The sequence below is a fragment of the Hemitrygon akajei genome, chromosome 6, assembly GCF_048418815.1.
Source record: "Hemitrygon akajei chromosome 6, sHemAka1.3, whole genome shotgun sequence".
Taxonomy (NCBI): domain Eukaryota; kingdom Metazoa; phylum Chordata; class Chondrichthyes; order Myliobatiformes; family Dasyatidae; genus Hemitrygon; species Hemitrygon akajei.
Genome location: NC_133129.1, coordinates 14558389 through 14575722, shown reverse-complemented (window position 1 = coordinate 14575722; position 17334 = coordinate 14558389). Strand labels below are relative to the sequence as shown.

At 39.9% G+C, this 17334-nt stretch overlaps 1 protein-coding gene across 4 annotated transcripts in view; it reads left to right on the top strand.

The window, feature by feature from the left end:
* The window catches only part of fam193a (family with sequence similarity 193 member A), a 240300-nt gene that overhangs the window by 106892 nt on the left and 116074 nt on the right, over nt 1-17334 (top strand). For 3 of the 4 annotated variants that reach the window (XM_073047939.1, XM_073047938.1, XM_073047941.1), the window contains exon 2: nt 15256-15321. In XM_073047939.1, coding sequence (XP_072904040.1) covers nt 15256-15321 — 66 coding nt within the window. Of the gene's footprint in view, nt 1-13992; nt 14098-15255; nt 15322-17334 lie in introns of those variants that run through there. The other variant, XM_073047940.1, reaches the window with a different exon arrangement.

Genomic DNA, 17334 nt, shown 5'->3' with positions numbered 1-17334 from the left:
ACTCTCCATCAACAATCCAGGCCTCTGGCTATTAGGTCAGTAACTTAACAGCTGTGCTGCCACATCTCATGGGTGTTTCTTACATTATCCTACTCGGAGTTGGTGGCATATTTAATTTGTGCAGCACAATCAAACTGTGTATCCAGCAATCACAGATTATGTCCTGTTAATTGAAGAAACTTTTGGGACTAAACAGCCCACCAGCCCTGATACTTCATGTTGAATTTGTCCTGAATGCTTTAAATTTCAGTATGTATTTCCTGAGAAGACGGTAAGAATTTAATTCTGTACATGAACTTTCATAAAATTGAAAATAACCCCGTTTAGGTATTAGGAGTTTGGTTACTTCACATACATTTCTTATTTTGAAAGAATATTTTGGCTGTAATGCATGGCTGACGAGTGGTTAACTATTTCAGGTCTCTCTCATAGAAAGCAATTTTCAACTAGTTTGGTTCACTCCCCGTGACTTTTAAAAGCAACTGGGCACGTTGGAAATACCAGAAGGTATGGGACCAGACAACACCCAGGCAGTATGAACTTACTTTCCAAAATTAGCCCAGACTCCCAACAAAGCAATGCCAGTATGAAATATTGTACTCTCTCCCTGTGACTACATGCCTTTCCTCCTGGCTGATCGGGTTTCCTCCTACATCCAAAGTCACGCAGATTAGTAGGTTAATTGGTTGTGTGGGTGTAATTGGGCAGCTTGGCTGGAAGGGCCTGCTACCATACTACCGTATGTCTCTAAGTGGAGTATGGTTGCACAAGAGATTCTGCAGATACTGAATATCTGGAGCAGCTTTTATAATATTTTGGAGGAATTCATCAGGTCAGTTGGCATCTTCGAAGGGGAATAAACTAAACAGACCTTCAAACTGTTCATTTCCCTCTGTAGATAACTGCCTGACCACCAGCTTTCCTCCAAGTTTTGTGTGTTTCTCCAATATAGTTGCAACTAGCCTACAGTGTTCAAATTCAACTGGCTTTGTTTAGAAAAACAGGACGAATCCAATCCATGAGGTTACCACTTGGTTTCCCATCAATCATTCACAAAGTGGTAGATTGTGGTGTTAATGTTATCAAGTAATTTATTTTTCAAACTCAGTTGTAACCTGCTTGCCCTGTTTGCTACCCTGTTTGGGTTTTGGTAAAATCACTTGCTCCTGATCTCCTCAGACTTGCAGCCATAGTTATGAGCAATCCCCCTAAAGTCAATGGTGGAGAGACTCAAGATAGGGAGTTTGACCATCTTTGTAACAATCTTTATGGAAAACTTTGTTATTCACAATTTATTATACCATCCCAATCAGGGACCAAGTGTTAATCTCAGAGGAGAGATGAGAAAGACATAGATTTTGATCTATCTGTTAACTGAGTATGATGGTTGAAAAAACTAATGCGTTGTAATCTTAATTATTGCAGTAACTCTTTTCTGAACAGTCTGAGGTGCACCCAAGCCTCTTCAGCTGATTTGCCTCTCACTAAAGGTCAGAAGTGGGATTTCTGCTAACTATGTTTAGTTGCATTCACAATTGTCAACAAAGGAGACAATGCATGCTGGATGCAGCAAGATCCAGATGAATCTGAGTTTGATCAAATAAGCTGTGTTGAACACAGGCACCTCAAAGATTGTTGTCGAAGATGGTCAGACTCTTTATCCTGAGTGTCTTGAATGTCAAATTCATGAGGACTGTTGATAATGGTTGCAAGAGTAAATCAGAGATTAGGTATTTAACAAAAAATAATACTTAAGCAAAACCTTTCGACTAACTACAAAAATTTCCATATGCCTGAATGAGTGCATCTCTGTACTGAAATACTCATCTCAGCAAAACATTCTTCTTCACTTGTTGGCCCATTTACATTAAGTTTTTTCTCTGCTTACTGTCTGTGTAGTTTGGCTGTAGTGTGTATCATCTGCTGAATACGCTACCAGTATGCGCTGCAAAACCTGCAGCCAGTTGGGTTTGAATTATGTCTAATTTTGCTTATTCCATGTATATCAGTGAGGTCAGAATTTTTTTTTTCAGTTCAGTCATGTTGATCTCTTCAAAACTACATGAGTTGCCCACCATAATTTTAACATTAGAGCTGTGTGTAAACCGTAAGACATAGAAGTAGAATTAAGCCAGTTGACCCATCAAGTCTGCTTTGCCATCATGGCTGATCTATTGTCCCTCTCAACTCCATTCTTCTGCCCTCTCCCTGTAATCTTTGGTCTTTTACTAATCAAGAACCTTACAACCTCCGCTTCAAATACACCCAATGACTTGGTCTCTGCAGCCGTCTGTGGCAACGAATTCCATGAGTTCCCCACCCTCTGGCTTCCTCCTCATCTCTGTTCCAAATGGATGTATGGATGTCCTTCTATTCTATGGCTGTGCCCTCTGGTCCTACATTCCGTCACTTCAGAAACATCCTCTCCACATCCACTTGAACATTCAATAGGTTTCAGTGAGATTCCCCCACACATTCTTCTAAACTCCAGTGAGGACAGGCCCTGAATAAGTCATGAATATGTCCATCACAGCTATCAGTGTTTATCTTGTTGGTAAGGATGAAAAGATCTTGCATGACAAATACAGTCATTGGTTCCAAGAATCTCCCTGTTATGCAAAAAATTCACATGAATTCTACAGTTATTACACAGTGAATTTACATCATCTGCCTCTTCCTGTTTGCTGCCATGTTAACGTTATTGATCAATAGCATGGGCAATGAAAGACAGCTCTAGATCAGTCAAAGCAAAGCTTCAGACCTGTTCTCATAAACTTGGATGCCAGAGTAGCATTGCTGTTAAAGTGAAATGTTAACACAAAGTACACTGCAGATGCTGTGATCAAATCAACACATACAGACAAGCTGGAGGAACTCAGCAGGTCGGGCAGCATCAGTTGAAACGAGCAGTCAATGGATGCTGCCTGACCTGCTGAGTTCCTCCAGCTTGTTTGTACATGTTCAAAGTGAAGTGTTACAGCTTGGATTATTCTGGAGCTTGGCATTCAATTCCAGCACTGTCCTGTTAAAGAATCTTTGTCTTTCCTCCCTGTGGAATGCTGTGTTTCCCCAGATACTCTGATTTCCTCCCATAGTTTGAAGATTACCCGGTAGGTTAATTGGTCATTGTAAATTGTCCTATGATTAGGTTACGGTTAATCAGAGTTGTGGGGTTGCTGGGGCAGTATGGCTTGAAGGGCTGGCAGGCCTGCTCCATGCCGTATTACTAAATAATATGAGCAGTATAATAGTTGGTAGTAGATGGTAGAGGTGTGGGAAGACTAGGAAATTAAGAAGAGCGCAGGTCTTTTTTATATTTTTATTGAAAAGTTCTTCACAATATTTCAAAGCTGATACTTTTTTTAAGATCAGATTATAATATCTGCTAAATACACTTCTGTTTGAGGTTATAGGTACCTTTCAGTTAATATTGTAAATGTCCTTTCTGATTTGTCACAAAGCTATTGATCAACATTATCAGCTTACAGCAGTTTAATTAATGCACAATTGCAGTTCTGGGTGAAACTCTGGGCCATAAACTGCACTGAGGAAGCAGGTGAATGACTTTGTGTCACTTTCCCCTCCTGTTGAATGATGTGCAAGTGGGCCTTGACAGAATGTCCACAAAATGTGAGGTTGAGCTTTTATTTTGGCACTTTGCAGGCTATGTTGAACTGTGCTTCTTTAAAAATATTCCAATGCTACAACAATAATTCACAGTGTCAAAGAGATCAGCCAATTACTTCTATTGTGCTGTAGAAGCCACACACATGATAAAAGCATCTGTTTTCCTACTCAAGGGTGCTAAAATTTGTTGCTGCTGCTCCCAATGCCTTCAGTGGCAAAGCACTATCAAAATGTTCATAAATACATCTGTTTTGGAATCTGTACTTCTGAGATTTCAGTGGCCGATAGTTGGTTTCAGATGTAACATGGACAAACAATTCAAAGTTTAAGTACATTATAAAAGTATGTAAACTTTATACAACCTTGAGATTGGTCTCTTTACAGGCAGCCATAGTACAAAGAAACCCAAAAGAGCCCCATTTTAAAAAAGGACTGTCAAGAACCCAATGTGTAGAGAAAAAAATCATACAAACAATAAAAGTAAGCAAATAGCATTCAGAACTGAAGTTTTACACAGGTGAGTCCACAGACAGGAAGTCAGGCATTACTGTAGCCCGAGCAGGCCACAGCCTTAGTTAAGCGCACACCAGAAATGGGTTCTGAAGGAAGAGGCTGTAGAGATTGCAGAGGCATTAACAATGATCATTCAAGAATCGATAGATTCTGACATTGTGCCGGATGAGTGAAAAATTGCGAATGTTACCCTGCTATTTAAGAAGGGTGGGAGGCAGCAGAAAGGAAACTATAGACCTGTTAGCCATCAGTGGTTGGAAAGTTGTTGGAATCGGTTGTTAGGGATGAGATTACAGAGTACCTGGAGGCACATGACAAGATAGGCCAAACCTAGCATGGCTTCCTGAAAGGAAAATCCTGCCTGATTAACCTACTGCAATTTTTTGAGGAAATTACAAACAGGGTAGACAAAGGAGATTCAGTAGATGTGGTGTACTTGGATTTTCAGAAGGCCTTTTATCAAGGTGCCACACGAGGCCTCTTATCTGCTTAGGAAGATAAGAGATCACGGAGTTACAGGAAAGTTACTAGCAAGGGTGGCTGTTTGGCAGAAAACAGAGAGCGGGAATAAAGGGATCCTATTCTGGCTGGCTGCTGGTTACCAGTGGAGTTCCACAGGGATCGGTGTTGAGACTGCTGCTTTTTATGATGTATGTCAATGATTTGGACGATAGGATTAATGGATTTGTGGCTAAATTTGCCAATGATACAAAGATATTTGGAGGAGTGGGTGGTGTTGAGGAAACAGAGCCTGTAGAGAAACTTATAGTTTAGGGGAATGGGCAAAGAAGTGGCAAATGAAATACAATGTTGGAAAGTGTATGGTCATGCACTTTGGTGGAAGAAATAAACAGACAGACTATTATTTATATTGGGAGAGAATTCAAAATACAGGTGGCCCCCGTTTTTCAAACATTCACTTTATGACAGCTTGCTGTTACAAAAGACCTACATTAGTACCTGTTTTCGCTAATCAAAGAGGATTTTTGCTTTTATGAAAAAAAGACGCCCGCTTTATACATGTGTTGCCCCGAGAAAGACTACCATGACCGTGAAGCCTTGTGCGGGGCAGTTGTGCACGCATGTGTGTAGGTGTGTACGTGCCGATTTTTCTTTTCCTCCACATCGATTTTGGCTCGCTGTCTTCCTGATTTTGATAAGTGAAACTACACCGTACATACAATATTTCTATTTTATATAGGCTGTATGACTATATCATTCCTGCTTTTACTATATGTTATTTTAGGTTTTATGTGTTACTTGGTTTGATTTGGTAGGTTATTTTTTGGGTCTGGGAACGCTCAAATATTTTTCCCATATAAATTAATGGTAATTGCTTCTTTGCTTTACGACATTTCAGCTTACAAATGGTTTCATAGGAACGCTCTATCTTCGTATAGCGGGGGAAACTGTACAGAGATGCAAAGGGACTTGGGTGTTCTTGTGCAGGATGCCCAAAAGGTTAACCTCTAGGTTGAGTCAGTGGTGAAGAAGGCAAATGCAATGTTGGCATTTATTTTTCGAGGTATAGAATATAAAAGCAGGGATGTGATGTTGAGGATCTATAAGGCACTTGTGAGACCACACTTGGAGTATTGTGTGCAGTTTTGGGCTCCTTATTTTAGAAAGGATATACTGATGTTGGAGAGGGTTCAGTGAAGATTCATGAGAATGATTCCAGGAATGAGTAACGTCTGGCAGCTCTTGGGCTGTATTCCCTGGAGTTCAGGAGAATGAGGGGGGATCTCATAGAAACATTCCGAATGTTAAAAGACCTGAACAGATTAGGTATGGCAAAGTTATTTCCCATGGTATGGAAGTCTTGGACAAGGGGACAGGACTTCAGGATTGAAAGACATCCATTTAGAACAGATGCGGAGAAATTACTTTAAATCTGTGGTAAATCTGTGGAATTTGTTGTCACGAGTGGCTGTGGAGACCAAGTCATTGGGTGCATTTAAGGCAGAGATAGATAGGTTCTTGATTAACCAGAGCATCAAAGGGTATGGGGAGAAGGCAGGGGAGTGGGGATGACTGGAAGAATTGGATCAGCCCACAATTGAAGGGCCGATTGGCCTACTTCTGCTCCTATATCTTATGGTGTCATAAACATTATGAAGCAGCGAGCAGAAGGCCCATTCTTTGCTTCTGATCCCAGTGCCCAAACCTTTTCAATCCTTGGGGTTTTTACGCATTTAGGTGCTTGCTTTTGATGGGAAAGTGACTATTTGACTATGTTTGAAGGAAAGAGTCTCATCCAAATATATACTGTTTGTACCATGGTAGCGTACCTTTCCAGAGATGATCAATTGGGGTTCAATTTCCACCGCTACATGCAAGGAGTTGTATGTTCTTCCTATGACTATGTGGGTTTGTTCTGAGTGCTCCGGTTTCCTCCAACGTTCCAAAGATGCAAATTGTGAGCATGTTGGGTTGGTGCTAGAAGTGTGGCAGCACAATCCTTGATTATTTGGTCTTAAACAAATAGTGCATTTCCCTGTATATCTGACAAATAATGCTAATCTTAGAATCAAAGTACATTTATTATCAAAGAATGCATAAATTATGCAACCCTGAGATTTATTTGCATCCAGGTAGTTACAGAGCAGAAAACCCAAAAGAACCCAATTAAAGAGAAAAAAAAACTAAAAACTGATGCGCAAAAGGAAGAGGGGAAAAAACACAAATCAGTCTAACAATTGAAATGACCAACAGCATTCTGAACCAAATTGGGTCCTTGGTGTCTGATCCCCAAAGCAGTCCCGGAGTAGGCCCAAAGCCACACTTATCAGTTTATCATATTAGAGGGCACAGCACCCGGGCAATCTTCATAGCCTCAGCGGCATGGAGAGAGTGAGTGAAATCAGCTCTTGTCTCGTCTTTTCAGTCTATTTAGTCCCGCATTTAAATTGAACAAACAACGGAGCGGTGAAAGGCTGCAGCACCCTTGAGAGAGGAGTGAACAGCACGGAGAGCAAGTGAAATCGGATCTCGCCTCCCATTTGGCTGGCATTTAAATTGTCCAAATAGCGGATCATACCTTGCACTAGGACCTGGCTACAGCTAAGGTCTTGCCGCCTATGCCGCCCAGTGATGCGCTCTGGGCCCCAATTTTGCCACCCAGCTTGAAGCTGCTCTCATTCTTCAAATCAGCTTGGCGCCCAGAGCGATCAAACCTCACAGCCGGGCTAGATATACGGGCATCGATTCTCCTCTGCTCACAGAGAAGTTTGAATATATAATGGATTCCAGTTCATTGTGCCTCTGGTTAATTGGGACAGCTGCTTATTTTGGACAACTCTGAAAGAACAAAAACAATTCCAGAAAATTGCTGGTGTTCCCTTTGTTTATTTAAAGGTTCATTCTATTATTAAAATATGTATGCAGAATACAAATGAAATACAGAAAAACCAAAGAAGTCGTTGAAAGAAAGAGATCAATTGCCCCTGCACAAAAAGAAACAAAAGCTCTCAAACTCCAAACCCCCCCCACCAACCCCTCCCTCGCACAAAAACTTACAGATCACCCACACAGAGAAACAGCGACAAGAGCATCAAACCCCAAACCCTCAGCCTGCCAATCTGCAACAGGAAAGAAGAATGGGTGAAAACATTTAAAAAAACATAAAACAGAAAGAGGTTAGTATGAACTAGAGTCCAATCCATAAATCTCTGAAATTTGATAACATGCTGCTTAGTTGGGGCAGGAGATGGTCAGTCATGTGAACTTGTGTTAGATATTGCAATGTGCTTAAAGTGAGCAGTTGTGTGTGCTTATGTTAGTCATTTTGGCTGACAGATGCCGATTCAAAAAAAACAACCCTTTGACTTCCCTAAAAAAAAATGTTGTGACCTTTTGACATGATAAGATTTGACATTAGCTAAAAAATTACCCTACTGGACCAAATTAAAAGCCATCCACCTTAACAACACTCATTGTCAACTGGGAGAGATAACTGGAGTGATGAAATCTACAATTGTATACTTGATTCCAACAAGATGAGGAAAGGATATAACAGGGAACATCCCAAATACAAAAGCTTAAAGGTAAGGATCCTTTGAAGAAGCCCTCAATCAGTGGTTTTCCATTGTCACTAGACCAGTGTTAAAGAACAAGTCACAAGAGCTACCTAAGAATGGGTCTCACAGATTTTCAAGCAACAGATGGTTGGTTGTCTCAATGGAAATATAAGCACCATATTAAATTCAAGAGTGATAATGGTTCAAGTGTAGAAACATGGAAATGAACAAAATTCACCAACTTGCTTCAAGAATTTTATGCAGATGATATCTACAATAGTGATGAAACATACCACACGAGACAGTTGGTTTTTGAGAAGAGTTAAAACCTCACTGCTTTAAGGGGCGAAGAGTGGATAGTTCACCAATTGGGTAGTATGTCAGCATATACTTGATGAATTCCTCCACTCGTAACTATTACAAACTAATACAGTTTTATAGTATTGCGGTAATGTTGCTAGTGTTCTAATTTGTTCTGTATTTGATTTAAATACATAATTTGTTACTCAGTTAAATGGTGATTTGTCTTTTGATACTGAAAAAAGCAAATTTGATGAAACTGGATAATTGGGTCAAATCACACTGGTCCTGATTTGTCCCGATTAATTGGAATCCACTGTATAGGAAGCAGCAAATGAGTTCCATAATTTTGTAATGCTGTACTATCCATTTATGAAATATTGAACAGAATTCTTTCATTTATTTCTTCTGTCTTTGTCATTTTTCTTTTAATTTCTTCCCCTTGTATCATTTGTCATTGAAGGAGATCTGATCAGTCTTGGTCACAAGTTGAGCTTCAACATTGAATCTTAAAATGAATCAGAATCAGATCTATTAACACAGTTTTATGATGTGAATTTTGTTGTTTTGTGGCAGCAGTACAGTGCAAAGACATAAAACTACTATGAATTACAAAATAAATTATAACAATCGATTTTATGCATTGCTTTTATTGAAGAAAAGTAATTACATTTTACCTTTCAAGTTGGTTATTATGCAAATAGTCGATGGTTAAATCAGCTGTTTGTTGACTTGAGAGAATAAGTAAACTTGTAAGTGAAACATTTGATGGTCAAAACTCTAGTTGGTTATATATTTGCCCAAAACATACTTTCCATTAATCCTTCATCTATTTGTATCCTTTCAACATCCAAATTGTCCACCTCTTGTTGAATTATTGATTGTTGTATTCACTCTCTCCAAATTCATACACTGACTACTTGAAAAATAATCCACTTCTCTATCCTGAACACCAGGGCATTCGAAGGATTGCAATTCAAATTTTTATTTGTTTTTATCTCTCACGTTGTCAATATTAATGCTTTTCCTCAATTTGCTATTTAGCACCAAGTGCTTAGAAGATGTTCTCCAAGTTTTGTGGTGTGCAAAATTCCAACAACTAGATATTGCATATGAACTGAGTCAACTTGGGTTAAGTTTTTTGGCTTCAAACTGATGGGCACCTGAGATGCTGTAACTTGTTAGAATCAGTCAGATACCTCCTAAAAGTATATAATACCCAAGTATCATAGACCGTGTTATTGCTAAGTGAGATCATTGCAAAAGTGAAGATGTTTAAAAATAACTTTGAGGTCATTGCAAAATTACCAGTCAGTTCACTTTTCAGCTTGTGCCTGCCTCCAAATAAGATTCTTACAGTGGTTCCCAAAATGTGAAATAGCGCCCTCAAGCTTCTGGCATATATTTGTGTTCATTCTGTCTTCTTATCCAGGATACATAACGCGTTCCAGTGAATTTGATTTTTCAAGCTGCATTTCTGTGTCAGTTTGTAAAGTAATTAAAACTTCCTGGTGGGAATTATTTCTTTTAAGTCACGTTAATTGAATATTTATTCAATTTTTTTTGTCCTGACATTACCCGCACATTGTGGGCTGCTTTTGTAGAAACAATCACAGGTAGATTTGCTTCCCTTTGTATCTAAACATAACAGCAATTTTCAATTAATTTTTAAGCAAATATACAAATTTCTTCTCATCTGTACAGTCAAACTACATGAGAACAGCTCTGCACTGCATTCAGCAATTTCAGATGACCAACCTTTCTGGTTGATATCAGAGCTGACCCTTTCATCATCAGAGCTGATTCAAGGCATTTATATTTTATGTCATTCCTGTTTTTTTACTCTTTACATATATTTTCAACCCACTGAGTATTTCCAGGATTTTCTAATTTTGGTTTTCTAGTGCTTTCTATGTTTTGTGTCTGAAAGTTGAGGACTTTTTACCCTTCTGTCTTTTCTCATTCTTGTATTTGCATCTCCAGTTGGATGAGCTACAGTTAAGAAATCTCCAAATTTTCCCAGCCAACATCACAACCATTGCTTAATTTTTGGTCTTAATCGTGTCAAAGGCATTGTTACTTTTTTATATACCCCCCACCCTGCCCTTCACTTTGATTAGAGGTCATTAACTTAAAACTTGAACTCTTTTTCTCCACAAATACTATCGAAGGAGCTGAGTATTTCCATGATTTTTGTATTATTTTTGATATTTAAAACAAATTTTTGATTGACAATTCATTCTTTGTAATTATTCCTCCTTTGTAAAGTTCATTGATGATGCCAAACTGCTGAGACCCTGAACATTTACTCAGATGAAACTTGATTAAACATTATAGAAGTTTTTGGACACCACTGTAGTGTAGCAGTTAATGCAATGCAATTATGGTTCAGGGTGCCAGAATTCGGAGTTCATTCCCAGCATCCTCTATCAGGAGTCTCTACATTCTCCCTATGAAACCCGTAAGTTTCTTTCCACAGTCCAAAGACGAAAGGATTGGTTAATTAGTTGTAATTTGTTCCATGATTAGGTTAAGGTTAATTCGGGATTGTCGGGGATTGCTGGGCTGTGCGGCTCACAGGACCTATTCCACACAGTATCGCTAAATAAATACCCAATTCAGACACTGTCATCCTGTGCTGGTCACTTCATCTTTCATTGCTGCTGTTTCATATTTATTTGACAGCTTGTTTTATTATATTAGTGCCAGTAACATTATACTCTGTTAAATAAACATGAGTCTTGCACTTTATGTCAACTTGTAAATCTTCAAACCATAACACTAAGGGACTTACTGATATTATTTTGTGACTATGTGCTGGGTCATAATTATACGTACTGCATTTTGCACCTTGACCTCAGAGGAATGATGTTTTGTTTCATAAAATACACAAATATGGTTGAGTGACGATAAACTTGAAGTGTTTCTAATTACGATCGGGTGGGAACATACAGACATTGGTTTGAATTTCATTGGGTTCTGCTTGGTTGCATCATGCCTTTGAATAGTGTTCTGGTTCTGTCCTTTCTCCTTCATGAAGAGTGGCCATGTGCATAGGAAAGTTAAAGTCTGTCCCGAACCTTATAGGCTCATCAACTGAGAATATGAGACTCTCCCCCCCCCCCCCCCCACTTTCCTGGATAGGACACCAGTCTATCGTGAGGTTAACCCCCAGCATTTTGACGGTACCCATTCTCAGCTGAGTGGACTGGAGTAATGTGTGGTTAACTGTCTTGCTCAAGGACACAACACACCTGGGCTTGAATTCACAACCTTCAGATCACTAGTCCAATGCCTTAACCACCTGGCCATGTGCCACACCTATAGGAAAGGGATCAAACAATTTTGTTGGGGAAAAAAGATGTCCAGTTCAATGCATCTTTGAAGTACAGATTCCTGTCTTTATCTCTTACAGTATTTTAACAATTGAGCATCCTTTATGCTGATACACCAAAGTGCACATTGCTGTGATGCAAATTTGAAATGAGATTCTGTAGATGCTAGAAATCTTGAGCAAGACTCACAGAATGCTGGAGGAACTCAGCAGGTCAGGCAGTATCTATGGAGGGGGAGAAAACAGTCAATGTTTTGGGCCTGACAAAGAATCTCGGCTTGAAATTTTGACTGTTTATTCCTCTCCCTAGATGCTGTCAGTCCTCCCAAGATTTTTGTGTGTGTTTCTATACAAATTTCAGTTGTCTGGTTTCATGTTTGCATCTATTTGGACAGACTTTGATCTAAATAAAATTTCAAATTTCCTGGGTATTTTTCACATGGTGACTTATCTATTTGTAAATCCTTATTTAAATATACCATTTAACTTTAAGCCAGTTCCAAGGCAGAACACTTTGTGCGTTCTTGGGTTCCTGGTGTTAAATAAATTCTGATTTGTTGTTTATTTCCAAGTGCTTTTTCTACATTGTTGCTTTAAGAGCAGTTCCCATCATAAATTTTGTACCAGCCCTCTAAATGGCGAAGCAAAGAAGCAGGTGACTAGGTTAAAGGACAAGCCAAAGCTGCTGCCCAGAAAATCATCGAGAGATCTAGGCAGATAAAAAGTAGTCCAACTGTTGCAGTGAGTACCTGTGGAGCTAACTAAAATTAGTTAAGTTCGAGAGAAAATGCATCATGGTTCTTTAATAGAGGTTTTAAGTATCAAGGTTAGTCTAGAAAAGGTGGAGCAGTTCTCTTTGGAGCAAAAAAGTGGAGGATTTTTGAAGGCATTGCTGAAGGTTTGATTGCTAGGATAGAGGTATTTCCACAGATGGATCTTTGAGCAGAGCACACATAATTAACACACTGGTCAAAAGACAAGGGGACTCTGGGGGGGGGGGCAGGTGGGGGGAAAGAAAAAACACTTTCTCCAGACTAGAACCATACTTTATGTACTTGCAGCCTGTAAAGTTTGTGGAAGCAGAATTTTTCAGTTTTTTAAAAGGGAATTGAATGGTTAGTTGAAGGAAAAGTGCAGAAAAACTGGTAAAGTGGGACTTCCCAGATTCCAACACAAGCTAACACTGATTTGGTGAACCAAACAACTGCTTCCTTTTCAACCATTTGAAGCAGTTGTTCTAATGCCTTGATTTTGTGATATACAAACTAGGATATGCATTTTTTTTGATCCAGTCAGTACTATGCAAGCTAAATATGCTGTTTTTGAGTTTTGTCTTCAGAACTGGATATTGGAATTGGAAATAAAACGTCTTTTTTATTGTCTCCAAACTACATATCTACATTTCCAAACAAATCATTTCTATCACCAGCTGAAGACCCTGCACTGATTCTTGCTGTATATCACTGGTTACTGACTTCTAGTTAGAATAACACCCTTCCACTCTCTGTCTTCCACCCTCAGACACCCTCTGCCTACTCCAGTCAAGCCTGTATGAATCCGGTTCACCAGATCACTGCAGCCCCATCTTCTGGATCTACCTACCACATGGAACCTCTGAATACTTTAGTAAAGTCCACATCAACCACATCCACTGCCCTACCCCTCATTTTTATCTCCCACTCAAAAAAAAAGTCCTCAGGTTTGTAGGACCTGACCTCCCCTGTACAAAAAGCCCTGATGATTATCTCTAACAATTTATTTTTATTTATTTATTTAGCAGTACAGCACAGTAACAGGACCTTCCAGCCCAATGAACCCACACCAACCAATTTAAACCCATGTGACCAATTAGCCCTCATGGTCATGTCGTGAACATTCAAACTCTTTACAGACAGTGGCAGGAATTGAATCTGGATTGTTGGTGGTGCAATGACATCATACTAACCACTACACTACCTTGCCACTCCTGCTTTTCTGAATGTGAGTAAACCCTGCCCCCCCGATCTAAGATGACCCCTTGCTGACCAGCCCCAATATAAGGCTCACCAGCCTATAATTTTCTGGTTTGTCCCTTAAAGGAACAACCTGGTTCTTAAGTCCTTTGGCACCTCGCTTGTGGCTAAAAAAGGATACAAGTATTTGATTAGCTACTGTCCTTTAAATAAAACACTATCCTTTGATTGTAAACTCAGTCATCCTTAGCTTTCTGCGAGGAAGACAAATCAGTTCCAAACTACAAACGATCAATCTCTTATGTACAAAACTTATGAATGAAGTTCAAGTTGTCTCGAGCGAGGCTCAATGGTAAGTTTGTGTGCTCTAGGATACATACTATTGTGACAATGTAATTTTGGAAGGCATTCAGAACACTACAAACCCCTACATTGTTTTGTTTTTGGCAAAGTAATAGCGACATACAAAGATTGCCAGTACTACTACTTACCTCTGTTTTAAATATACCAAATGACTTAGCCTCCACAACCATCTGTAGCACTGAATTTCACAGATTCACCACTCCCTGGCTCAAAAGATTCCTTATTGACATAACCAGTCCAAATATTTCATCAACATTGTAATTGTACCCACCTCTTAGGCTTCCTCTGGCAGCTCATTCCATATAATCAACCCACCTTATGCATGGAAAAAGTTGTCCCCCTTAACTTTTATTTTAAATCTTTCCACTTCACTTGAAGTCTTTTTACTCTAGTGTTAGACTTCCCTCGTCTGGGGGAAAAGGTTTGTGACCTCCTCAGCTTATCTGTGCCCCTCAAGATTTGATACACCTTTATGAGGTCAGAAGATTTAATACATGTTTGCAAAATTGAATAAGCAAAGGCCACTTCCCCTCCAGATCTCTATTTTTTAAAAGTATCAATTTAAAGCTTAGCTTTGTGTTACATGTACATCAAGACATTCGGTGAAATGCATCATTTACATCAAATCAAATCAGCAAGGTTTGTGCTGGTCAACGCACAAGTGTTGTCACGCTTCCAGCACCAACATGCCCACTTCTCACTAACCTTAATCGTGCATATTTTGAATGAGGGAGGAAGCCAGGCTACTTGAAAGAGAACCTTGTGGTCACAGGGAGAACATATGAACTCCTTACAGCAGCAGGATTTGAATACAATCGATCACTGGAACTGTAATAGTGTTGCTCTAACTGCTGTGCTATTGTGCCACCCCCCCACTTTAAGTACACTAATCACTTACTGTTTCTCCAAGTGATGTGAGAGTTATGTGAAACATAATTTATGCTGGGAATGATTAAGTTAGTGGCTCTCAAGATGATTGATCAACTGTTGGAAGCAGAGCAGAGGTAGGACTTGTGCTCCAGAAAATGGTTGGGTTACTCAGAAACAGATAAAAATAGCTCTGAAACTTGTACTCCTATACACCAGTGAATTGGTTAGATTTTTTTAGTTTTAGCTTGGTAAAGTGTGTCAATATTTTGTTTTACAGGTTTCCATAAATGGCACACAGCTGTCAGATGGGTCGGTGGGGTCAGAGTTCACAGGAGTCCCTCAGGTAAAATGAGCTGTACATTTTTAAAAATGTCTTTTGTAGATTGGTTTAGCAGTTCATGAATATGAATTTCAATGAGAATACTATTTTTCAAAAATGTTTGTATTCAGGTTTTCAGAGCCACTGCACTATCATGCCTCATTGTGTTGCTAGTACTAAAATGTAACAGAAACAACAAGACCTGAAATAAATTCAGAAGATGCAGGAAATAGTCAGGCTAGGCTTTTCGATTGGTTGTTCTACCATTCATAGTGATAAAAGCCCAGTGACTTGATTGCCTTTCCACAGCTGCTAGCAGGCGAATTCAAAGATTCAAAGTACATTTATTATGAAAGTATGAATGCAGTATACAACACTGAGATTCATCTTCCCCACAGACAGCCACGAAAGAAAGAAAATCATGGATCCATTCAAAGAAAAACATCAAACCCCACCCCTATGTACAAAAAAAACTACACAAGCAGCAACAAAAAGAAACGCAAGACGCAGAATACAAAGCACAAAATCCAGAGTCCAGTCATATTCAGTTCAGCTTAGTGTTTGTTATCTGCAGAACCAGGTTGCTCCTTTAAGGGACAAACAATCCAATCCACAAGCTACATCAGTACAACCTTGCCCAAGACCCAGACTTGCAGCACCATCCTCTGACAGCATCAAGGGAAAGAGAGACCATTTGAATGCAGGAACCTTCCTTCAGGAGCAGCGAGCAGGAGGATGATCAACGGTGCTGAACACCCGCTCGCAGTCCATTCACACCAGATTTCTTGGCATCGAGGCCGCACGCCTCACGGAATCCCCTTGGAGACAGCAAAGCGCTGGATCGCTCAAATGGCCTGAAAGCACACCATCAAACCGTAGATCTGTGTCCAATAGAAGCAGAACCACATTTGAAAGAAAAAGATGATGTGAAAGAAGTAGTCTGTGAACCATGTGGAGGATGTCACCCTTGATCGCATTGTTTGCCTGCGCCATCTTCTTCCGGAGCTGTGTACTTTACATCACTAGTTCTCTTTCTTCTGTAACTGGATCCATCATGCATTCAGCCTCCCCTCTCACTGGTTTTTGTAACTTTTAAAACGAAAAGCCCATGGCATTGTTTTTACTGTAACTTGCTCAGTATCTCACTGTGGCAGCTGCGTTCAGTTCATTTAAAATGTGGAATTAAATTAGTAATGTTAACTCAAAACCCTGGAGTGTTTTTCAAGGCTCATCTGATTTGTTAGTTCTCCTTCATGGGAAATAGTTGTTCTTCCTTGGTATGGCCTCCATGAGACTCCAGATCCACCATAATTTGGTTGACTCATAAATAGTCCAGTAAGCTGTTTTCTTCAGTGCAATAAGCAAACCACACAAAACGTTGACCTTGCCAGTGATGCCCACATCCTGAAAACTCAGTAAAAAAAATCTGAATGTGCATGAGTTGGAATATGTTGAATGTGTACAGCCACATTTGTATTATTGCATGCCCATTCTAGTTACCCTGATATAGGAAGAGTGTCATAGAAAGGTGAGGGGAAAAATGTCTTGAGGTTATTAGCAGGACTGTGGGGCTTGGATTACAGGCTGTGTAGACTAAGGCATTCTCTTCCTCCCCCCACCCCAATCCCTGGAGTGATGTTGAGAGGGTGATTTTATTGAGATATATAAAATCATGAGGGAAGTGGATAAAATAAATAGTCATTTATGAATAGTGCCTCTCCCCTGCCACCCCCGACTGTGCCATCTGACCAGAGGGATTTTCGATCCATCAGATGGACCGCACGGCATCTTCGGGCAAGACGAAGGGAGGTGGTGTCTGCCTACTGATCAACACTGCGTGGTGCTCGGACACAGTGGCACTGACAAGCTCCTGCAGTCCGGACCTGGAACATTTGTTAGTGAAGTGTCGTCCCTTTTATCTGCCATGGGAATTCACCTCGGTCATACTGACAGCGGTCTACATTCCCCCCCCCCCCCAGGTGGACGTGGAGTGTGCTGTGAATAGACTGTATGCCAACATCAGTGAACTTGAGACCA